The sequence below is a fragment of the Galleria mellonella genome, unplaced genomic scaffold (assembly GCF_026898425.1).
Source record: "Galleria mellonella isolate WM207_F2 unplaced genomic scaffold, CSIRO_AGI_GalMel_v1 utg625, whole genome shotgun sequence".
Classification (NCBI taxonomy): domain Eukaryota; kingdom Metazoa; phylum Arthropoda; class Insecta; order Lepidoptera; family Pyralidae; genus Galleria; species Galleria mellonella.
In genome coordinates this window covers 790,824-815,310 of record NW_026442129.1, presented here as the reverse complement: position 1 = coordinate 815,310, position 24,487 = coordinate 790,824, and the positions used below count along the sequence as shown (strand labels likewise).

The 24,487-nt window shown below is 38.8% G+C and overlaps 2 protein-coding genes across 2 annotated transcripts; one reads left to right on the top strand and one right to left on the bottom strand.

Moving 5' to 3' along the window:
* Positions 1–2,731: 2,731 nt before the first annotated feature.
* Positions 2,732–20,337, top strand: LOC113511320 (pancreatic triacylglycerol lipase-like). Its single transcript, XM_026894951.3, has 8 exons — positions 2,732–2,920; positions 11,682–11,973; positions 14,470–14,566; positions 15,256–15,416; positions 17,367–17,489; positions 18,359–18,601; positions 18,695–18,875; positions 20,174–20,337. The coding sequence occupies exons 2-8, from the start codon at positions 11,691–11,693 to the stop codon at positions 20,313–20,315; spliced, it is 1,230 nt and encodes a 409-aa protein (XP_026750752.2). The 5' UTR covers positions 2,732–2,920; positions 11,682–11,690; the 3' UTR covers positions 20,316–20,337.
* LOC128201775 (lipase 3-like) lies at positions 4,531–10,503 on the bottom strand. The gene has a single exon (XM_052899686.1). It carries the CDS (start codon positions 7,924–7,926, stop codon positions 6,547–6,549), a length of 1,380 nt encoding a protein of 459 aa, XP_052755646.1. The 5' UTR covers positions 7,927–10,503; the 3' UTR covers positions 4,531–6,546.
* Positions 20,338–24,487: the final 4,150 nt, after the last annotated feature.

The window sequence follows — 24,487 nt, the reverse complement described above, 5'->3', positions numbered from 1 at the left end:
TCACCGGTAGCGCCGCCCCTTTTGGGGTGCTCTCTCGAGTGGCGCGCCGGGAATACGCGCGCGCCTCCTACCGGATCTCCTGTCTCACGTTGGGCTTTGGATGAATCCCGTCATCCGCCGCCGGAGATCCCCGTCAGAGCCAATGGACACCTAACGGCTAAAGCTCTGCTAGATGTCCATCGATTCTCCGCCCCCGCGGCCATCTCGTGCCGGAGCTCAAGCCTTCCACGGTCGGCTACATTGTGCGGTGCCACCCACCCTGTGGCTGGCCTTACGACCGGCCCCAACGCACACGCAGCATTCTGGTGATGGCGCGACACATGCGGCGGACCTGTGGCCCGTCTGCTCGCAACGGAAACAAAATGCCTCCGCTGGTGTCGACACTCTCAGCAGTCAGCGCTGCGCCACATGCCCAGAGAATGCAACGCATGAACCGTGAGTCCAGCGACTGCACCCTCGCTATCACCTATCCCACCCTGACACGACCGGCGTTAATCAGAGCCTTGGCGGCGCCCATAGGTCAGCGCATCTTGCATAAAAAAGGCTTTTTTTAATGGATGATAATGAAATGGTGAACCCGCTTGCGCTATCGGTATACGCTGGCGGGACACCAGTGAAGGATGATAGGTGAGGATGAAGCAGGTCAGTTAGCCCCCTATGACGAATCTAACAATGGTTTCCAGGGAGAACCGCGTGGAAGTCGACCTGACAAGGCTTGCTAGCAATGAGGCCATTAGTCCACATTACTAGCACTCCCTTTCCCCTCTAAAAAGGGGTTACCATTCTATTATCACCATTAAAAAAGTGTGTGTATGTACTTGTGTATAGGCACGTGTAATCTAAACAGCTGGTAATGGGATTAGCAATGGTGACTTAATTTTCCTCATTACTAGAAATTCACCGCGTTAACGTTAATTTCTTTATGAGATGATAATGGAATAGTAACCTTCCTAGTGCTACCGTTATATGCCTACTGTAGAAGCAATAAAGGGTGATAGGTTAGGATACAGTTAGGTCTATTAGCCCCTCGCGGCAAAATCAAGAAAGTTAGCCACGCTGGTTTCCAGGGAAAACCGCGTGGAAGCGGCATAATAGATTCCATTGCTAATACTCCTTTAAAGTGAGGGGCACGTTGTTTGAAAGTTACAAAGGATTCTAGAAGACTTGTCCTTTTAATTTGATACGGTAAACGGATCTCCTAAATTAATTGAAAACAATCTTGATTATTGAAAGAGCAATAGGCAACGTTGTTATTACGTTATATACGATCTGATTTGGAGCAAATGTGCTTCTCAGATCCGCAATTGGATACGGATCATCAGGTGGGATGTGGTCACGTTGACTAGCCTCTATAAAGAATTAAAAGTAGTAATATTACCAGGGGGAGACCAGGTGTGGTGGGGGCTTTGTACCAAAGTCGTTTGCTTGGGCACCTCTGTTCCATTCGTGTTTCCACCGTGAAGCAGTTGTGTTTATATGGCTGTGTTTCGATTTGAAGGGTGGCAGTAATTTGGCAGTGAATTTACACGGTACAGAGTAATAACACCTGAGTCCTCAGGAATGGCAACGCATGGAAGGTATCATGGGCAAAACAGTATAGTCTGTTATGTCCATGGCACTGCTCATGTCTATAGGCGACGGTTACCACTTTCCATCAGGTGGACCGTCAACTTGTTTGCCATTCTAAGTTGCATAAAAAAAAAGTTCGGTCCATCTTGATTACATCGACCTCGTTTACACTAACGGCGTGGTAGCAGTAACTTCATTCTTCTTCTGTATTATGTAATAAGTATGAACTTCTAATTGAGCCTTAAAATTATAGGGGCCATAAAATTATTTGTTTTGTTTTCACTAACATAGTTTTTAAATAGATAGATAGATAACCTTTATTACCAGTATTAAGAAAATTAAAAATTAAAACAACCAAAAGAAAAAAAAGAACAATTAATGTTGCTGATTGCTGGAGCCGCCTCAGCTGTTGCTATATATGTACAGATCCAGTGAGATGTACCTATATAACGCTGATTTTCAGGCGGCCCCTTAACTCCTTTAGTCAATTATTACTAACAAAAATAGATCGTAGTTATTTGTAGTAACATGAAAGATCGTGGAAAGGTCGCAGTGGCAGGTTTTTTTGCTTGAAAAAATCCATCTTTCAGTAATAATAAATAATATCTATAATAAAAAAAATATGATTAATCGTGGGAATGCTAAAGCTACAATATCTTATGAGTAAATATAACCAGTTTTACCAGAGGGAGACTTTGTACAAAAGTCGATTGCTTGGGTACCTCTGTCCCATTCGTGTTTCAACCGTGAAGCAGTTGTGTTTGCACGGCTGTGTTTCGGTTTGAAGGGTGGGATATGGCGTGAATTTACAGGGTACAGAGGAATAACATCTGAGTCCTCAGGAATGGCAACGCATGGAGGTATCATGGGCGAAACAGTATACTCTGTTCTGTCCATGGTACTGCTCATGTCTATAGGCGACGGTTACCACTTTCCATCAGGTGGGCCGTCAGCTAGTTCGCCATTCTAAGTTGTATAAAAAAAATATATAAGATTATGAATTGCGCAAAACTGTTCAATAAATTTTACGCCCGGGGATTTTTCGAATTGACGTCCATTTCTTCCATATTTGTCCGTTAACGAAGGCGATCTGAGTCATAATTTTGGATAACTATCACCCCGTGAACTTGCAAGGTGTAGGCAGAATAAAAGCACGTTTTGTATCTCGTGGCGGCAGTAACACGCGAGCTCACATATCGCGTGCAGCTCGCATTATCGCAAATTAATATTGATATTACGACCAAATAATGAAATTGTGACTAGTTTTCTGTCGTTTTGTGTAAATTATTTATCAAAATTGATGGACAATCGTGGATTTACAGTTTAGTGTCTTGAAATTGGATCGAAAAGTGTAAGTTTTTTTTTTTTTGCTAATAGGTTCTAAATTAATAAAGTTGTAAATGGTTTTAAAATCATTTTACTGGAGAAAGAAAAAAATGCTAGTCAGTCGTCCAACTTGTTATTGAATTTCATTGGACAACATTATTTTTGGATTTTTTTTTTAATGGATGATAGTAACCCCACCCGCGCTATCGGTATACACCGGCGGGGCACCAGTGAGGGATAATAGGTGAGGATGAAGTAGGTCAGTTAGCCCATCGTGACGAATTCAACAAGAATTGTTCACGATGGTTTCCAGGGGGAACCACGTGGAGGTCAACCTAATAAGGCATATTGCTAGCAATGGGGCTGTCAAACTCCATTGCTAACAAACCCTTTCCCCCCATTTTTGGATTATTAAGATAAATTTTTTAGAAAGAATTTTTTATCACAACTTATTTTAGTATTGTAAGAAAATTTACATTTATTGCGCTGTTTTGTGTTTGAGTAAATAGGATAGAAACATTGAAAAAAAAGATTAGACTCAGCCTGGCTACAGTGTGCTTTACAGATGTGTAAAGATGTTGTAATTTTGTAATATTTGGAAAAACTTTTTTATACATACATAGTAATACGGAGCAACCAATTTTCTTTCTGTAAACCCTTGATCCCACAATAGAATGAAAATTAAAACTGTATATCATATGTATCAATCATGTCCAGCGCTTTTCCCCATCTCAAAAATTTCCCAACCGGCCTAAAAGTGTTTTACACTTTAATAAACAATGTATCTTAAAGAGCTTTTTTCTTTTTTATATCACAAAGGCGGCAAGCAAGCATACAGCCCGTCTGATGAGCCGCGTCCGAGTCTAACACTAAGGATGTCTTTTTTTAATGAGCGATAATGGAATGGTAACCCCGCCTGCGCTATCATACCGACAGGGGGAACCGCGTGGAGGTCGACCTGATAGGGTGTATTGATAATAATAGATCAGTTAAACCTTTTTACTAACAATCTCTTTTCCTGACCCAGAAGAAATTAATATAAATAGATAGATACTCTTTATTATTTCCTCCAAAAGATTACAATAATAAACTTATTATAAATATAAACAATTACAAAAAATAATCACAATGAGAAAACAATGGGCGACCTTATTGCTAAAAGCGATCTTTTCCAGGCAAATGTATACGTATACGTAAAAAACAAAGTTATAAATTTTTATATATCTGAAGAAATAAGTATGCTAACCCGACAAATAAACAAATTAAAGGGATGACAACTTAGTTTTGTTCTAAAAAAACTAAGCAGACATTTTATGTTTCGAATAGAAACTGGTAATTTACCAGTCGTACAGCTTGCACTGTGAACGATTTGTCGTAAAAACTAGAATAGTGTACTGGAGTCTTCAGCAAATACGAGTATATGATAATTATTTTTAAATTATACATATGGTTTTATGAGAAGCCGGAATTAATGTATTATTGTACCCGAGGGAGACTTTGTACAAACGTCGTTTGTTTGGATACATATATCTCATCTCATAAATGGGGTTCTTCAAAAGGGGGTAAAGAGTTTCTAAGTTGTATAAAAAAAAAAAATATTATTATTTTTACCTTATATTAAGTATGTTATACAAGTTTTTTGATGGGTGAAAATGGTATGATTACTCCGCCTGCGCTAACGGGATACGCTGCCGGAGCACCAGTGAAGGGTGATCGATGAGAATGAAAACAGGCCAGTTAGCCCATCATAATTAATTCATCAGGAATTAACCATGATAGTTTCCAGGGGGAACCGCGAGGAGGCCTCCTCGTCGACCTCCATTACTAACAATCCCTTTCCCCTCGGGGTAAAGAGGTTTCTTCAGAGTCGGCAACGCACGCGTAATACCTCTGGTATTGCAGGTGTTCATAGGCTACGGTAACCACTTACCATCAAGTGGGCCATATGCTTGTTTGCCACCTCAGTGGTATAAAAAAATATAAAAATAATATTTTAAATTATAAATAGTTACTAAAACCGGTTAAGTCGGCCATAATATATTTTTGTCGACTAGTCGATGAATTTGTTCTATAATTAAATAGGTATGAAGGATCTATTCATATTATTTGTCAACTGTTATTCACGAGGACATTTGCTTTATTTCAATACCAAATTAATAAAGACAACTATTACGAAATAAAGTGCAAAATATCTTTATTTTCATTTCATTTCAGCCGTTAACTATCCATTGTTGAACATTAGCCTTCCCCATAAGGGGAGTTTTGCCAGTAGTTGCCACGTTTGGCAGGAGGGTTAGCAACCGTAGTTAGGCTTTTAAATATGTTTTAAGAAGGACATTGCTGCCCATATCTTTACCATATGCTCCCTTACTCGCCTCTATATATATTCTCTTACGACACCCGTGGGTGTGTGGAGAATATAATAATAATAGAATGGACCACCCCTTTCTTTCCCACGGGAAAGAAAAGGTCCATTCTATGCCGGAACCTATACGGCGATTTTTTTTTATATGAATAAAAATCAATTCTCTAATGTATGTATACAATATTTCAGAACAGTTTCACCTATTTATAAAATGTTATATATAAAAAACTCTTTTCACGGTATTTGTGGTCGAACTCTTGTGAAACGGCTTGACCGATTTTTATGAATGTATAAATTATATTATATACCGCTAGGTGACTAGCGTGACTCTATCCAGAAAAAAATATTTATATAGCAGAACAATGTTTGCTGGTTTTGTTTTTGATGGATGATAATGGAATAATAACCCCACCCGCGCTGTCGGTATACACCGGCGGGGCGCCAGTGAGGGATGGTAGGTGAGGATGAAGTAGGTCAATTAGCCCATCGTGACGAATTCCACTACAATTAACCACGATGGTTTCCAGGGGGAACCGCGTGGAGATCGACCTGATAGGGTGTATTGCTAGCAATCGGTCAGTTAGACCCCAATATAATCCCTTTCCCCCCACGTTTGCTGGTTTATATACCCAGTGAATGACAGATTGTGAAGAAAAAATTCGTCTCATTTTCTTAATTAAATATTTAAAATCATGCAAGCTAGGGCGGGTAGTTAGTTTATAAAAAAACTGGAAGAAGTTCTGAAGAACCGAGAAGGTCAATTTACTAGACATTACCATCAATTTGTTTTTACTATTGTAAGGGCCCGCAAATGATCACGATCTGACCTGATGAAAATGTATCTAACGATGTGGTCAAGATGGGGCATGCGGGCCCACGAAAAGCCTATTCACATTTGCTTTAAATTAATGCATATTATATTTAGATGGAAAAACAAGCAGGAAGATTTAGACTAACATATTAGTTCTCTTTGCTACAATCCTTTCCCATAAACTTCTGTCTATTATCTACTGAAATATTACGGCATTTGTATGACTCAAAATAGATGGGAATTGTTTCTGTTGTGAAGTCGCAATTTTTACGTAAACCTTCAGTCTGAAGCTTAAAGTGGCCAGTGCAATTTCTGAGTGGAAAACCAAGACACCTAAGTCTTCAGGAGTGGCAATGTACGATGAATGCCACGGAGCACAATCTGAGTTCTCCACGGTGCGGTTCGTGTCTAGAAGGGGCGGTTGCCCCATGACTTGTCACTTTATCACTTTGAGTAGTATAAGAATATAACATGATTAAACGAATTTTCTTAACAATTTTATGATCCTATTGTATATCACAATTCTGAAGTGCTTCGCCCATATGAAATCCACGTGATTAAAGTGGTACTCATTAGGTGGTTTATACATATCGACACAATTGTTCAGTCTTCTGTGTAGCTTATAAGCATCACGGGACGAGCAAAGAGTATCATCGTCACTAAAAAACAAAGCCACAGGAGCCGATATCTTATCCACGGGGTAACTCGGAGGTGTTACTCTGCCATATTTCTTCATGTTCATATCTACTCCGTGATCGTACTGCCGAAACATCCCCGACATGATCCCCTGGAAGTAATGATTGACCTGCTCAACTGACGCTCCGGAGGGCGCGTGGCTCAGTATCACCGGCAAGAGGGTAGCGTTTAATTCAGTATAACTAAAAACATTTAAGCTCATCACTATTCTATTGCATAAGATATCCACCAGCGGGCCCGTATTACAAAGGATGTCCTTCACGACGCGCATTGTTGGAGTGTCCGACAGTAACTCGTATATGCCGTTGTTATTCAACACCGTCTGTATGAGGGCTCCTTTAGGAGCTAAAACTCGCATTAGTCGGGACTTCGTGTGTGACAGGTAAGCACTTGGTGCTAGCGCTATCATAAGAGTCACCTTCTCATTATATTCCGGTCTCTCGGAGCCCATAACGAAGAAGGTGGTGGTGCCCTGCGAGTGACCGATGTAGTACAGAGACCTCCTATTCGTCACGTTTAGACTGTAGTCGATCATCGCCGGCAGGTCGTAGTAACCAATTTCGTGCCAAGAGAACTTCCAGAATGCGGGCCCAGCGGGATCGAGACTGACGTGCCGGCGCGAGTGTTTGTTCCCCCTGGCGTTGCCCAGCCACACGTCGTACCCGTCGTTTGCCAGCAAGTAAGCTAAACTGTTCTTGGGGCCTGCTACCACGAAATCATCAGCACTCCCGAACAGTCCGTGCATGAGCAATACAACGGGCCCGTTCCCCGGTATCCGGAACATTCTTAATATGTAGCTGTCCGCAGTGATCACCTCGTGTTCTTCCAGGGGATATCCATACTTTGTGATCAGTTCTCGAATACTGAGCTTCACGTCTTCGTTTTTCACGCCCGCCATATATTCGGCGTGGATATATTCCGAAAAAGTTTGATTCTTGATATATGTGATATTCTGCACTGCATTAGACATGATGGTTTTTAACGTAGCGTGATCTAAAGTATCTCTGACAGTATTGTCAACATATCTGAGTTCCGAGTGAAAAAAAATTGGGTGCACCTTTTGCGTGGATGCTTTAGGATACTGGGACAGCATGTTAACTAACTGCCCATAACAAGTGCTTAGAAGCAGCAAAAAGATTGAGCCCGTGCTGTAAGCCATCTTTCACGAGCGTCTATTGTCAGAGTTTTACGAAATTGCTTTTCGAATTACTAGATAGTACTAGTATATCAAACTCTTTCCAGAAGGAAAGATATAGATAAAGACGTGTAGAAACGCGTCTTTAACAGACTGCTGATACGATGTCCTAATTGACGGATTACAACAAACGAAACTACGGGTAACAAATATATTTATAATATACCTGTAAGTTTAAGTTTAAGTATATATATTTACAAGACAATATATTTAGGATTCCCTAACTTAGTCCAAATGTATCTCCATACAATTGGTACCAGTATGTGTTATGTATTATATAAAATGAAATCTCTATTTAAACTTAACCAACTTAATGGACTAGATACTCTACACTCTCTAACATATTTTCAAGTGACAAGGCAAAGGGAGGTCAAATGGACACTATATGTAAACTGCGAACAGCATTTGTGACGAACTACGAATATAGTTTGTTACGAAGTTTTTTTTTATACAACATAGAATGGCAAACAAGCTGACGGCCCACCTGATGGAAAATGGTAACCGTCGCCTATAGACATGAGCAGTACCATGGACATAACAGAGTATACTGTTTCGCCCATGGTACCCCCATGCGTTGCCATTCCTGAGGACTCAGGTGTTATTCCTCTGTACCCAGTAAATTCACGCCATATCCCACCCTTCAAACCGAAACACAGCCATGCAAACACAACTGCTTCACGGTTGAAACACGAATGAGACAGAGGTACCCAAGCAATCGACTTTTGTACAAAGTCTCCCTCTGGATATCGTTTGTGACAAACTTGCTAGTGACCAAATACGTATGTCTGTTTGTGACGTACTGTGATTATGACGAGCTATGTTCATGTCAAGTTGCATGAATCTTCTTCATCATCATTTCAGACATTAACTGTCCACTGGTGAACATAAGTCTACCTCATAAGGGGAGGTTTTTTTTCTGCCACACTTGGCAGCCAGGTTGACAACTGCAGTTAAGATTTTAGAGATGTTTTAAAGACGCTGCTGCCGCTACCATTATGTTCCCTCAGTCGCCTATTACATCCACGGGAAAGTAAGGGGTGGCCTATTCTATGCCGCGACCACATGGGCTGTGAATCTTCTTCTTCTTGCATCGTGAAGCTTTTTGCTCTTCTTTTTCTCCAAATACGTATGTGACATGGGAAGTCATTTAGTTGGATACCTCTGTCACTTGTTAATTTTACTACTAATAATATGCACCGCCGTGGGTGTCGTAAGAGGCGACTAAAGGAGGACGGGGGATGGGCAGCAGCGTCCCTATTAAAACATCTTTAAAGCCTAACCGCGGTTGCCAAACCGCCTGTAAAGAGTGGCAGCTACTGAAAAAGTCCTCAAGAGGGAGGCTTACATTTAGCATTGGACCGTTGAGGGCTTAAATGATGGTGATGATGATGAATATACCCCGCAAACTGTAAACACGTTAGCCATTCAAAATAGATAGATAATTTATTTGCATTACTTCCAACACACAAATTACAATACAAACATATACATAATATATACATATACAGTATAAAAGAATGAAAAACAAAAAAGCAACAAAAGAAAAAAAAAACAAAATAGCATATAAATATATAAGCAATATAAAAACAACAATTTCCTTTTTTCATACGTGTGCCATAGTAACACAAAATGGTCACAACTCAGTTTATTGCTTTGCCCTCAAAAGAGCAAAACACTGATATTCTGTTGTGGCCAAGAGTCAGTCGCGTAATTCCTTAATAAAAATAATAATAAAAAAAGAAATATGAATAAATTACATTGTGTGTGTCCATTACATTTGCCTCCATTTGATATTCTTAATAAATAAATAACAATAACAAACCTTGTCAAAGCCAAAACTGAGAAAAAGAGAGAATATGTCGACTTGGCTTACGAGGTGACCGAAATGTGGGGGGGTGGCGTCCACCGAAATCATTCCAATCGTTATGTCGGTGAACGGTCTTATCCCAACCAGTCTGGAACAACATCTCAGACGGTTGGTATTCCGAGGCGGCTCACTCCCGGGAAAGATGCAGAAAGCGGTGCTCTTAGATACTGCCCGCATTGTACGCCGGTTTCTCTCCCTGGGGCCCTGAACCCCGGCCGACTGTGCTTCTGCCAGGGGTTAGTTGCCATCTCCTCTCCTTAAGCGGGAAGATGTGATTTTTTGGAATTTAAATAATAATAGAATACTAACAAAGATGTACAGAACCCGTTAGATCGTATACTAGAACAAAAAAATTAAAACTCATTACGGCCGTGTGAGGTATTTAATTATTAAAATTAACATTTTTACGCGTAGATGCGAGATGTCATTGGAAAGACAGCTGTCAAAAAAAGGTTGTTTATTTTATATATATATAAAATCTCAATGTAAATTCAGCCACGGCGCAAATTAGGCTCTATTGCATTGGAATTAGAGTGAAACCTTGGATGCGGATTTAGTAAAGACGGAATATGCTTCATTGAAAAACAACGAAGAGTGAACATTGAGAATCATAGATTAGATGGTATTGTGTGTATTACCATATTTTGTCATAGATTAGAAATCATGATGATAGAAGGCAGTACCTGTGGTTCTAACTTAGAATGGAATGAATGGTGTCATGCGTGAAATGGTAGCCCCGCCTGCGCTATCGGTATACACTGGCGGAGCATCGATGAGGGATGATAGGTTAGGATGAAAGTAGGTCAGTTGGCCCATCGTGACAAATTCAACAAGTAACCACGATGGTTTTCAAGGAGTATCACGTGGAGGTCGACCTGATAGCAATAGGTCATTTAGATCCCATTACTAACAATCCCTTTCCCCCTCAGGCTAAGATGTTATGTCTCCGTGCTCATTGGCATTTTCCATCTAACTGAAATCAGCATTATAATTTATCTGTGCTGATAAACAGCCTGCAGGTAAAAACACGAATGGGACGGAAGTACTCGTACAGACGACATTTGTACAGATTCCCGTTTGTGTCATGTATAAAAAAAGAAACATTTATTGTATTTTTTGTAATTTGAAATATGTCTACGATATTACTAAGTACTGGGATCATTATATGGTGGTCGTATGGTGATATCGAATAGCCTATAACCTTCTTATAAAAAATGTGTCATCAAACTGTAAAATAATTTCTCATATCCGACTGGTATTTCCACAGAATCACGCGTTTAAACAAATACATTTCTCCGCTTTTTTATAAAGCGTATAAATTGAATAATATCGGGATCATGCTCTTATTTTAAAGACATAAATCTATCTATCTATCTAAAATGGACATGTATGGGCGTCAGAGAATTGAATCGACCTCCATTTCCCCGTCCCCGTCCACTACATATCATCGTTACTGATGAATTCTTAACAATAAGTCAACAAATCTAACTTCATGCTCACGTATCACCCTTCACTGGTACCTCGCCGGGGGGAAAGGGATTGTTAGTAATGGAGACTGAAAATCCCATTGCTAGCAATATACCCAACCAGGTCGACCTCCTCGCGGTTCCCCTGGAAACTATCATGGTTAATTCCTGATGAATTCATCATGATGGGCTAACTGGCCTGTTTTCATTCTCATCTATCACCCTTCACTGGTGCTCCGCCAGCGTATCCCGTTAGCGCAGGCGGGGTTACCATTCCATTTTCACCCATCAAAAAAAAACTGGTACCTCGCCATACATATCCCGGTTGCGCGGACGATGTCACGGGTAAAAGCTAGCCTTATATAATCCTTTTTTCGTTTCACCAGTATCAAAACATGAAGCACAATATCCTGATCGCCTGTTTGGCACTGCTACACACCGTGTACAGCCAAAACTCTACGAACATCTTCGGGAAAGGAGTAAAACTTTTAGAGAGCGGCGCCAAACTTGGCAGTGACAAATTGAAAGAAACTGGAAGCAAGCTGGTGGACGGTGGCACCGCTGTGGTGGACGCTGGTAGCCAAGCGTTGCAGATGGTCAATAAGGGTGTGCAAGGGGAAATTGCTGATGTGAAGCAACCTATTGTCAAAGCTGCCGCTTCAATTGTCTTCAGCCAATGTGAGTGTAAAGATATAATCATCGGTTTTTCTTTATATTTTTTTTTATTTATTTATAAAAAAAATTGATGTTGTACACAATTTTATTTTTATTTATACCTGATAGGTTTTGCTTTATTTTAGGTTTTGTTTTGCTTTGCAGATTATGAAAATATCATGAAGCAAAATTAAAAAGCCAAATGTATTAGCCAATTATGATAAAGTTAATTATTTTGATTAAAAAACTAAACTATTTTTTTAAACGCTTTTGATAACCTTTCTTTGTGTCCGTCTGTAAGCATATGCCTTTAGATAAAAATGCTTTCTAAATGGGTTTACAACTTTTTTTTATACAACAGAATGGCAAGCAAGCTGACGGCCCATCTGATGGAAAGTGGTAACCGTTGCCTATAGACATGGGCAGTATCATGGACATAATAGAGTATACTGTTTCGCCGATGATACCCCTCATGCGTTGCCATACCTGAGGACTCAGGTGTTATTCCTCCGTACCCAGTAAATTCACGCCATATCCCTTCAAACCGAAACACAGCCATGCAAACACAACTGCTTCACGGTTGAAACACGAATGGGACAGAGGTACCCAAGCAATCGACTTTTGTACAAAGTTTCCAACTGACGAAATTATGAGGTAACGAACATTAAAGCAAGTACAACATGGCTGTGTTTCGGTTTGAAGGGTGGGATATGGCATGCATTTACAGGGTATAGAGGAATAACAGCTGAGTCCTCAGGGGTAGTCTATTCTATGCCGGGACCACAAGGGAAAGTTTTTGAACATGCCAACATAAAAAGGCGACATTCGTGTTTTTTTTTAAAGTGTCGCTACCTGTTTATCGTTTATGGTGGTTTAGTACTAAGATCAATTGAATATAGCTTGTTAATTCAGCTAGAGAGATTGTTTACTACTGAACCGATTTTAATAATTTTGGAAATGATGTAATCGATAAGGTTAGCTCTTGTTTTGGTCCCATTTTAATTTGTATCGGGTAGCAAAATCTTGAATCGTTCATGTCTACATTTGGCGCGGTTAAAGCAATATTTTCTATTAGGTATCTGTTAGCTACTTTCGACGTTAAAATATTATTACTATAGGAAACAGGCGTGACAGATATGTGTATATGTATATTATATTTTCACTGGAGAGTTAACTAAAATTGTCACAAAATAATATAGCTAAATTGACCTTAGAAACTGGCTCTTTAAATTTAGGTATCGAACCACTAAGTCAAGATGGATTTTTTATTCGTCTAGTCTCGAGACGGTATTATAAATTTAAATTAGACTTGAAGAGGTACACAAATGGCATAAATAAATACATCAATATCTGTTTAAGTTTAATATATTTACTTAAATAGCTGAGCAGTATTTAAAAAAAAAACTGTTTAAATACTGATTAATTTTATATCTTTATTTCGCATCAAGAATGAGATTCGATACACTAAGGTCTTTTCTAATTTACCAGGGGTGTTAAAGATAACTGTTTATTGTTCCCCCAGAGAAGGATACATTAGCTAATAGCTAAGTCATATAAAATAAAAACACATGCTTCTAAAAACTATATATTCAAACTAACAGAGAAAAAGGGATGCAAAAAATGTATCTTTCCTTGTAATTGTTTGTTTTTGTAATAAGTAATAAGTTTACTACTATATTTTTTTTTTTTTTGGGGTTAAAATGGAAACAATAAGCACCAGTGAAGGGTATCTATCTATCTATGATGAATTCATCATATTAAAAAACCGCGAGTATATAATAATTACATTCAAACATGTATATAATAATTACATTCAAACATGTACAAAACAATCAGCATTATAGGAAGCAATAATAAATTGCAGGACAATAGTATAATGTTTATTACAAAAAAAAACAGACTCTAATCGTGGCAAATCAGTAATTTTGATTCAGAAATTAAATTAATGAACAGGTTTTTCGTAAAATCTCTAAAAAACCAATCTGCAAGTATATCCTTTAAGAAAAAAAATTCCAAATTGGTTTACAAATGGCGAAATTATGAGGTAATAAATATAAAAAATACAATGGAATTGAGAACATTTTTTGAAGTCTGTTGGAAATGGTAGACAATACATCTCTTCCTTCATCCACTGTGATAATTCATCTCATGCATGTGTTTTAGACCCTTGTCAGCAAGCACACGATCTAATCTGACCGTTTAATTAGAATCAAAGTCGTTTGCTTGGGTACCTCTGTCCCATTCGTGATTCAACCGTGAAGCAGTGTGTTTGCATGGCTGTGTTTCGGTTTGAAGGGTGGGATATGGCGTGAATATACAGGGTACAGAGGAATAACACCTGAGTCCTCAGGAATGGCAACGCCTGGGGGTATCATGGGCGTAACAATATACTCTGTTATGTCCATGGTACTGCTCATGTCTATAGGCGACGGTTACCACTTTCCATCAGGTGGGCCGTCAGCTTGTTTGCCATTCTAAGTTGTATAAAAAAAATCATTCTGATAATAGTTTAATTTTTAGGCGAAAACGTGAAGGAATTATTTGGCTTGAAGTATGAACAGCTGGAAGGCGAGAACGAGCCGGACGTCAATTCCCTGACGCTAAAATATTTGTCAAAGTAAGTATTTATACTAGTTATCACCGGCGACTTCGTCAAAGAAATTGAGATAATATTATAATATGTAATATGTATAAGGGGGGAAAGGGATTGTTAGTAATGGAGTCTGAGAATCCCATTGCTAGCAATATACCCAACCAGGTCGAACTCCTCGCGGTTCCCCCTGGAAACTATCATGATTAATTCCTGATGAATTCATCATGATTGGTTGACTGGCTTGTTTTCATCCTCATCTATCACCCTTCACTGGTGCTCCGTCAGCGTATCCCGTTAGCGCAGACGGGGTTACCTTACCATTTTCACCCATCAAAAAAAAATGCGCAATAAAATATAAACTATGCCTTTCTTCATCACAAATTCCATGTGTATGGCAATTTTTATATTTTTATAATAAAGTATATAACTCTTGGTGGTGAATCTCTGATGAATTCGTTACGATGCGCCAACTGACTTGATTTCATTCTCCTCTATTGTCATCGTTCCTCATCAATAAATCCTACTTAAAACTGGTAGAGGGCCAATTGGGTTACCGTAACATTTCACAAATTTAAAATAACTTTAGTTCTGCATAAAATTTCTAATAACTCCTTCATTCATAAGTTGTCTTTATCGGATTACTATTCCCTCTTCATCATCAGTGATATGGCAATTCGGTATTATAAATATATATAAATGATTTTTTTTTTCAGAGATGTAAATGTGAGTTATGATATAAACTCTGCGGCCAAGCTCATCCCACTCGAGACACACTACACCGGGAAAGACCACCTCATCATCTACCTGCATGGCTTCACGGACGACCCCGGGCAGGCCAGCTTCAAGGCCGTGAGGGAGGCTCTGTACAAACGAGGTGAGAACTGGGTAGCTGAAAATACTTTTTTTTAACTCTTTATTCTACCAAAATTACAGGATTTGTTGAAAAATTTTCGATAAGTATAGTGTAGTAGAAAAGGCGGTCTTGTTGCTAAGCAATCTCTTACAGACAACCTTTGGGTAGAAGGAATTAAAGAATAAATAGACAGGTGGCGCGTTAAACAAATAGATCTGTAAAAATAATAAATATCTGTGTAAATAAGCACAATTATATACGTACATAAATATAAATACACGGAATTACACGGAAAATAAAAGAAATTGCTCAGTATAACCCGCCAAATTTATAAGAATTACGCTATCATATTTAAGGTATAATATTTACGAAATAGTACATTTACATTGACGGGTTATACAAAGCAATTCCCGTTATAATTTGTACAATGCGGTTGTTGTACAAATTACCCGGACAAAACTCTGGGTCTGATTATAATGGAGGATCTGGAGGGTCTGTTAATAATGGAGACTAAGGGCGTCATTGCTAGCAATATACTCAACCAGGTCGACCTGCACGTGGTGCCCCCTGGAAACCATCGCGCTGAATTCCATGTGTATTCATTACGACGGGCTAACTGGCCAGTCTTTTTATTCTCAATTACTCTCACTAGTTCCCCGACAGCGTATACCAATAGCGCAGGCGGGGTTACCATTTCATTATCAATCATCAAAAAAAAATGTTCAAATTAGAACCTCTTTCCTCTTGAAGTTGGTTAAAACGAACATTAAATCATGCTTATAGCTCAAGGTAACGATGTACCATTATTTGTAATTTAAAACATGTCATCATCTCGTTTTATATATTGATTAGTCTGTATAGGTAATAGGATAAATACATCGTTCTACCTAACTACCTAACTGCACAAGATCTGTAAGTCAATTCTCTAGAAACCACTGTGATTCATTAGCTAGCACGCGATCTGCGTTTGTAATACGACATTTATACGTAATTTCCGCGATATTATTGTACTTATCTAACCATGAGTATCTAGTTCCAGAAATCGACTTAATAATCAATTATACGGACTGACAAACAGATAAAAAACGAAATATATTCCACGCGGTTCCCCCTGGAAACCATCGTTGCTAATTCTAGTTGAATTCGTCAGGACATCTATCACTGGTGCCCTGCCAGTGTATACTGATAGCGCATACCATATCATTATCACCCATAAAAAAATTGCTAACAATGGATTACCATACCAATTATCCCCCATGGTTTGGTAAAAAAACATTGCTCAAACAATATGTAGGTACTACCTGAGTTCGAGACCCCATTACTACCATGATATGAAATTGAATGAAATTAGAGATGTATGTAGATATATATATATATATATATATATATATATATATATATATATATATATATATATATATATATATATATATATATATATATATATATATATATTCCCCCTCGTAAAAAAAATTGGTACTTGTGGCAAGAAACCTATCTAACAATACGGTACTTAATGCATGATAATGGATATATTGGTCGAACAGACTATGTAATAGTAAAATACCAATAGTAAATCAGTCATGATGGTTTCCGGGGGAACCGCGAGGAGGTCGAACTGATAGAGTTTATTGCTAGCAATGCGTTTGCTACGGAATCAATTCCTTCTTGTTCTAAGTCCTAGCGTATCCGTTAGATGAATTAATCGCTATAGCTTAAAAACCTAACTTCATCTGTACTTCTCATTGGTACGGCACCAACGTATACCGTCAGCTCACCATTTTCACCCAAAAAAATTAATGCAACTAGAATTTACAGTATACTCTGTTTGTGTTTGCATGTCCATGGTACTGCTCATGGTGCTGCTACTGCTCATAGGCGACGGTTACCACTTTCCATCAGGTGGGCCGTCAGCTTGTTTGCCATTCTAAGTTGTATAAAAAAAATAAGTAAGCTGTGGTATTTTTTCAGGATTGGATAATGTATTAGCGCTGGACGGGGGTCATCTGATCAACTGGCTGTACCTCCGCTCCACGACTTACGTGCGCTTCCTGGGGGAGAAACTTGGTGAAGTGCTTGCTGCGATGGTACACAGTAAGTACGAGTATTTCTGCTTTTCCCCTACAATTGTGTCTTCATGAGTGATGAAGTGAAATGTTTTTTTTTTCACGCAACTTTTTTAAATTAGTTTCCTTAGCTGATTACCTACTTCCTACAAAATTATAATTGGCAAATATCAATTTTATAGGTCAAGCACCTAAATTTTAAGACTTAATCATTAGTCAAAAGCTAAATTAATCGCTTTTTCATAGTACTTGAATTACAGTGAAAGAAATAAGTTACTTTTTTTTATTTCAATATTTATTTATTTATTTAATAAGGTTCACCTACAAGTTTACATTTTATATGCTACTTAATCGATAACACAAAAAATAATTTTGCCTAATGTAAAAGTCTTTTACAGGCGTACACCACATGCATTATTATAATATTTAATAATTATTAACAATGACAATAACAATATCTGAATAATAAATAGATTAAGAACTTATGTCTAAGATTTTCCGCAATAAGTTATATCTGCTATTGATGGATCCAAAATTGATGTCAATTTGATCGCTGTGAGCATTCAGAATCCTACATAATCTGGGTACAGGCGAGTTGGCTCCTAACACTGTTCTTCTTAAGTTCAAAAGTTTTTCAGTAAAATATGAAATAATTATAACTTTTAAAGCCTTTTAATGTTACCCAGTTTATAATTATTCCCCTTCATTCAAAGGTTACCTTAAAGAAATCGATTACAACAATAAGGCAGCCCATTGTTTTCTCAATGATCTCTTCTAGTAATAATTTGTATTTATAATAAGTTTACTATTGTAAAACTTTTGGAAAAAACAATAAAGAGTGTCTATCTATCTACCAATGCAGATAACTTTTGTATAAAGTCATTCTCCTATAATCAGGTGGCGTTAAACCCGAGACAATCCACGTCATCGGCCACAGCCTGGGCTCGCAAATCGCGAGCTTCACAGGCAAGACGTTCACCAACCTGACCGGGCTGCATATCGGCCGGATAACAGCGCTAGACCCGGCCGGACCGTGTTTCGCGCAAGTTGAACCGGATCTCAGAATACAGTCGTCGGACGCTGAGTATGTTGATGTGATACATACAAACGCAGGCATCGCCGGCATGGAAGAGCCTGTTGGTAAGTTCTCTGATCCCTTTTATTCGAGCTAACACTCCAAAAATATGGGTTATCATGATGTCTTTGTGATGATGACCATGGGACCTTATCCAGGCGATGCCGATTACTACCCCAACGGAGGGTCCGAGCAGACAGACTGCGTGCGAGCGACCTGCAGCCACAGTCGCGCTTGGCAACTCTTCGCAGAGTCCACCGTCAACCTACAGGCGTTCCCGTCCATCAGATGTGAGAGTTGGACTGCCTTCCAAAATGGGACATGCGACCATGAAATTAGGTAAATAGATCATCTTTATAGCATTATGTGTATTATGACTTATAGGTGAAACTTCATCTGATTAAGTATATACCTAATAAAAAGAGATCTGAATTAATATAAATCTAGTTAATTAAGTTTCATAAGAGAATGTTGCAGTCCAGAGTTATACTGTTCCGACTTAATGACCGCAAAGGTCGCCAGTTCTAATCCTGGTTTGGTATTTATTTACTTATTTATTACATCCACTGGGTGAGCCTTACAGTCTTCCAATACGCTCACCCAGGAAAGCATGAGTACAATAACATATAAAAAGGAATATTACATACAAATAACAAAAATAATATAAAATGATTTAACTAAAACAAAAAACGTCTGAACACAAATACTCTGTGGTCACTCGACGAAACTCCAGCAAGTTGGTTGTTTTAACCCAAATCCATTTTCATGCCAAATACTATGTGTGTGACAAATTTTCAACCTTCAACAACAAACCCTCAACCCGTTAAGTACGTATTTATTCTATGGTTGAACCATTAATACCCCAAGAAACAATCAAATTCACGGGAATAGCAGCTGAGCATTTTTCTTTGTAGCGGTTACCGTGCCTCTAACGCTCGACTCAAATCTATCACTTCATATTGAACTTGGTCTTTTAACATTCCTGCCAACATAAGTCATTACGTATAAATTATTATAAACATGATGTGTGTTTTGTATATATTGCTTGCTTGCTTAGACACCTGAATAAACGGAGAATACAAACATAGATTTCTAACGGACGTCAGAGTTAGAGCAGCACTAATATATACGAGTATATATTTTTTTAGAGTAAAAATGGTATGGTAACCCCGCCTGCGTTAACGGGATACGCTGGCGGAGCACCAGTGAAGGGGGATAGATGAGAATGAAAACAGGCCAGTTAGCCCATCATGATGAATGCATCAGGAATCAACTATGATAGTTTCCAGGGGGAACCGCGAGGTATACACTGGCGGGGCACCAGTGAGGGATAATAAGTGAGGATGAAGCAGGTCAGTTGGCTAATCGTGATGAATTCATCAAAAATTAAACACAATGGTTTCCAGACGAACCTGCTTGAGGTCGACCGGGTATAATGCTGATAATGAGACCCCTTTACAGATAATCCACTTCATCCCCCCCCCCCCCTATATTTTTTTCATAACACACGGGGCATACAAGCATGCGGCTCACCTGATGGTAAATGATTACCACCACCCATGATCACCCACATTGACTGTCGGCCAAGTATGTCGGTATGAATGCTTTTAATTCAATACAATAATTATTTTTTCCAGTTACATGGGATACCCCTCCAAGCCTGGTACAAAAGGATTGTTCTACCTACAGACGCGGGGCGAGTCGCCCTACAGTCTCGGCATGAAAGGGGTGAAATACGAAAACGAGGGGGGAATTGTTAAAAGTTTACTTAGCGGTTAATAAAATGGTTTATACGGGTTAATGGGATTTTTATTGTTAAAAGTTTTGTAAGCACATTTTAATGAAATAACTGCCGGTTTAACCTACGTGTAATTAGAACGAAAAAGCTCGACTAGTTTCGGAATCGATTCGTGACCCTTATTCAAAGGCGGCAGTGACGCGAGCGACAGCCTGACTGTGGTAAAACCAATTAAAAAAATGTACTTCTATTACGTATCCCTTGCACCCACACCTATCCTTTATAAAATTAGATATAACAAACAAGACGACGGTTTGGATGAAGTGATTTTATTTTATACAACTTAGAATGGCAAACAAGCTGTCGGCCCACCTGATGGAAAGTGGTAACCGTAGCCTATAGACATGAGCAGTACCATGGACATAACAGAGTATACTGTTTCGCCAATGATACCCCCCATGCGTTGCCATTCCTGAGGATTCAGGTGTTATTCCTCTGTACCCTGTAAATTCACGTCATATCCCACCCTTCAAACCGAAACACAGCCATGCAAACACAACTACTTCACGGTTGAAACACGAACGGGACAGAGGTACCCAAGCAATCGACTTTTGTACAAAGTCTCCCTCTGGACCTCATTTTTCAAATCACTTTCCTTGAATTGTAAAATATTTGACGTTGATATCTAGCGACGTCCAATTTTCGTCGTCCAGACGCACGTGCGTGCGTGCGTGCGTGTGTGTTATTGTATCAGCCATTAACTGTCCATTGCTGAACATGGCTCCCCCCATAAGGGGGTTTGACAGTTGTTGCCACGCTTGCCAGGCGGATTAGCAACCGAAGTTAGGCTTTTGGTGGTGTTTTCATAGGGACGCTGCTGCCTATCCCTCTATCCCTACCATTATAGTCGCCACTTATGACACCCACGAGAAAGCAAGGTGCGGTCCATTCTATGCCGGGACCACAAGGCATTTTTATTATACTCGCATTAGATTGTTTTCATTCCTTCACGGTCATTAAGTAGTATTTCGTTATATACTATATATATATATATATATATATATTTTTTTTTTTTTTTTTTCGTCTATAGGTGGTTACTACCCAGGTGGCTCGTTGTATACCGTACCATGGTCATGCCATCAAATGATGTTGATCATTATTATTTGTTTATACGACATTATCGACATATTAGATGGCATCTGTAAAAATACTTACGACCTTTGTAGGGTTATGTATGGAAACATGATTGTATTGAATTTAGTACTATTGTTTTTTCAGCTGTATTTATTAAGTAAAGGTAATTTGTTACTATAGATTCAAAGAAAGTCCTTGGTATTCTGTCCACATTAGTTACTAACCAATTCAATTAAGGTTATTTGAAATCTTTTATTATTTAAACCACCTACCTTCAACCGTGAAGCAGTTGTATTTACATGGCTGTGTTACGGTTTGAAGAGTGGGATATGGCGTGAATTTACTGAGTACAGAGGAATAACACCCGAGTCCTCAGGAATGGCAACGCATGGGGGGTATCATGGGCGAAACAGTATACTCTGTTGTGTCCATGGTACTATAGGCGACGGTTCCACTTTCCATCAGGTGGTCCGTCATAGGCGACGGTACCACTTTCGACATCCTCCCACGTTTGAACCAAAATGGTCATTCTGCAAAAAACTAAGTTTGATAGGTCCGTCACCTTTTTTGGAGGAAATAGGTCATACATTACTTAATCGACTCTCCAGCATGTAAATGTGATAAAAAATAATAACAGAATGTCTTTTATCACCGCACCAACCTGCTATCTTTCATGACCAAGACCTTTTTTCTTGAATTTTGAAAGACCACCCTCCGAATAGTAGGAACTCATCCTCAGATTTGAATGGATTATTATGTTACATATTATATATATTAATAAAGGAGAAGAAAAAAAAAATAAATAAATAAAAAAAAAAAAAAAAAAAAAAAAATATGGTTTTTTCTGTTTTGAAAAAAAAATAAAATTGTGTTAAAAAAAAAAAAAAAAAAAAAAAAAAAAAAAAAAAAAAAAAAAAAAAATGGTCCCGTACAGTGCGTTTTTTTTGTAATGGATGACAATAGCATGGTTACCCCGTCTGCGCTAATGGTAGACGCTGACGAGGCACCAGTGAATGGTGATAGATAAAGATAAAAAGGCAAGTCTTTTTTTTAATGGGCGATAATGGACACCGGCGGGGTACCAGTGAAGGATGGTAGATGAGGATGAAGTAGGTCAACTAGCCCATCGTGACGTATTCAACAAGTATTGTTTACAATGGTTTCCAGGGGGAACCACGTGAAGGTCGACCTAATAGGGCATATTGCTAGCAATGGGGCTGTCAAACTGCATTGCCAACAATCTCTTTCCCCCCTGAAAACGCAGGCCCATCATGATGAATTCACTTAGAAATAAACACGATGGTTTCCAGTGAGAACCGCGAGGTCGGCCTGACAGGGCGTACCTATTGTTAGCATGGGGGCTAGTATATTAAGCCAATACTGATAATCGTCCATAGGCTACAGTGACCGTTTACCCCCCCCCCCATTAGCCATTACAATAGTATTTATTAATACAACTGTCTATAGGTTTATATGTCTATAGGCGACGGTACAGTGCGGTATATATATATATATATATATATATATATATATATATATATATATACTCCTCGCAAAAATTAAGGGAACTCCTGCGAGCGCTCAGGCTGTGGAATGAGCTCTGCCGAGGTTTTCCCTTAAACAGGGCAATTCAACTAAGGTTTGAACTACTGACAAATTGCGAAGAAAAAATTTTTTTCCACCTCTAACATTGAATTGAAAAAAGTGGAAAAAAGTGACTTTTTCTCCTTTTTTTGGTTACTTGGCTAATCTTCGCTAATATGGGCGGGAAAGCTAAGGTTTGAGGAAAATTTTATAGTCTATTGTTCCTTAAGAAACTATAATATAGGGGGGGGGTCTTCAAAAAGGATATATTGAGATTTTTTCAGTGTCGAAAATGCGCACGTGACACCCGTAGTGTTACTGGCGTCCATAGGCTACAGTGACCGTTTACCATCAGACGGGCTGCATACTTGTTTGCTACCTACGTGCTATAAAAAAAATATACATTAGCCATTACAATAGTATTTATTAATACAACTGTCTATAGGTTTATATGTCTATAGGCGACGGTTACCACTTTACATCAGGTGGGCTGTCAGCTTGTTTGCCATTCTAAGTTGTATAAGAAATATATATATATATATATATATATATATATATATATATATATATATATATATATATATATATATATAAACGAATAAAGTTTATGTCACTAAGAGAACTATTAAAAGTGACTGATAGAATACGGAATGTTAATATAAAAGATGAATTGAAGTAACAAAGAGTTCAAAGAAAGTTCAACAGAGAAATAACACTCGAGTCCTCAGGATTAGCAACGCATGCGGGGTATCATGGGCGAAACAGTATACTCTGTTATGTACATGGTACTGCTCATGTCTATAGGCGACAGTTACCACTTTCCATCAGGTGGACCGTCAGCTTGTTTGCCATTCTAAGTTGTATAAAAAAATCCCGATGGATTCGTCACGAGATGCGCCAACTGACACGACTTCATTATCGTCGATAATAAACATACCAGTGCATACAAATAGCGCAAGAGAATTTAGAATTCCACTGCCAGTCACAAAAAAAAAAACAAATATAAAACACTAGTGAAAAGATGGAAGTATTTTCAAAATAAGTTTAGTAGATTTTGAATTTTGAAACTGTTCTGAGCCACCTGCATCCACTGACCTCCTGCTATGCATTTGAGGTCGTCACTCCATCTAGTGGAGGATCGTCGCACACTGCATTTTTTTTTTAATGGATGATAATGGAATGGCAACCCCGCCTGCGCTATCGGTATACACCGACGGGGCACCAGTGAGGGATGATAGGTGAGAATGAAGCAGGTCTGTTAGCCGATCCTGAAAAATTCAACAACGAATCAATCATGATAGTTACCAGGGGGAACCGCGTGGAGGTCGACCTAATAGGGTTTATTGTTAGCAATGAGGTTGCTAATCCCCATTACTAACAATCCCTTCTCCCCCTCGCACACTGCATTTGTTTGTACTAAGTCGCCACTTAGGAGGCTTTTTCCCCATAGATCGTCAGTTTTCTCAATAAGTGTAAATATTTAAAAATAAAACTA

What these genes read in the sequence shown, in the direction of transcription:
- LOC113511320 (XM_026894951.3), top strand. Translation starts at nt 11,691, where the DNA reads ATGAAGCACAATATCCTGATCGCCTGTTTGGCACTGCTACACACCGTG. An exon ending in ACGCTAAAATATTTGTCAAA is followed by an intron (nt 14,567 to 15,255) that starts GTAAGTATTTAT and finishes TTTTTTTTTCAG; the next exon opens with AGATGTAAATGTGAGTTATG. An exon ending in CGGCATGGAAGAGCCTGTTG is followed by an intron (nt 18,602 to 18,694) that starts GTAAGTTCTCTG and finishes GACCTTATCCAG; the next exon opens with GCGATGCCGATTACTACCCC.
- LOC128201775 (XM_052899686.1), bottom strand. Translation starts at nt 7,926, where the DNA reads ATGGCTTACAGCACGGGCTCAATCTTTTTGCTGCTTCTAAGCACTTGT.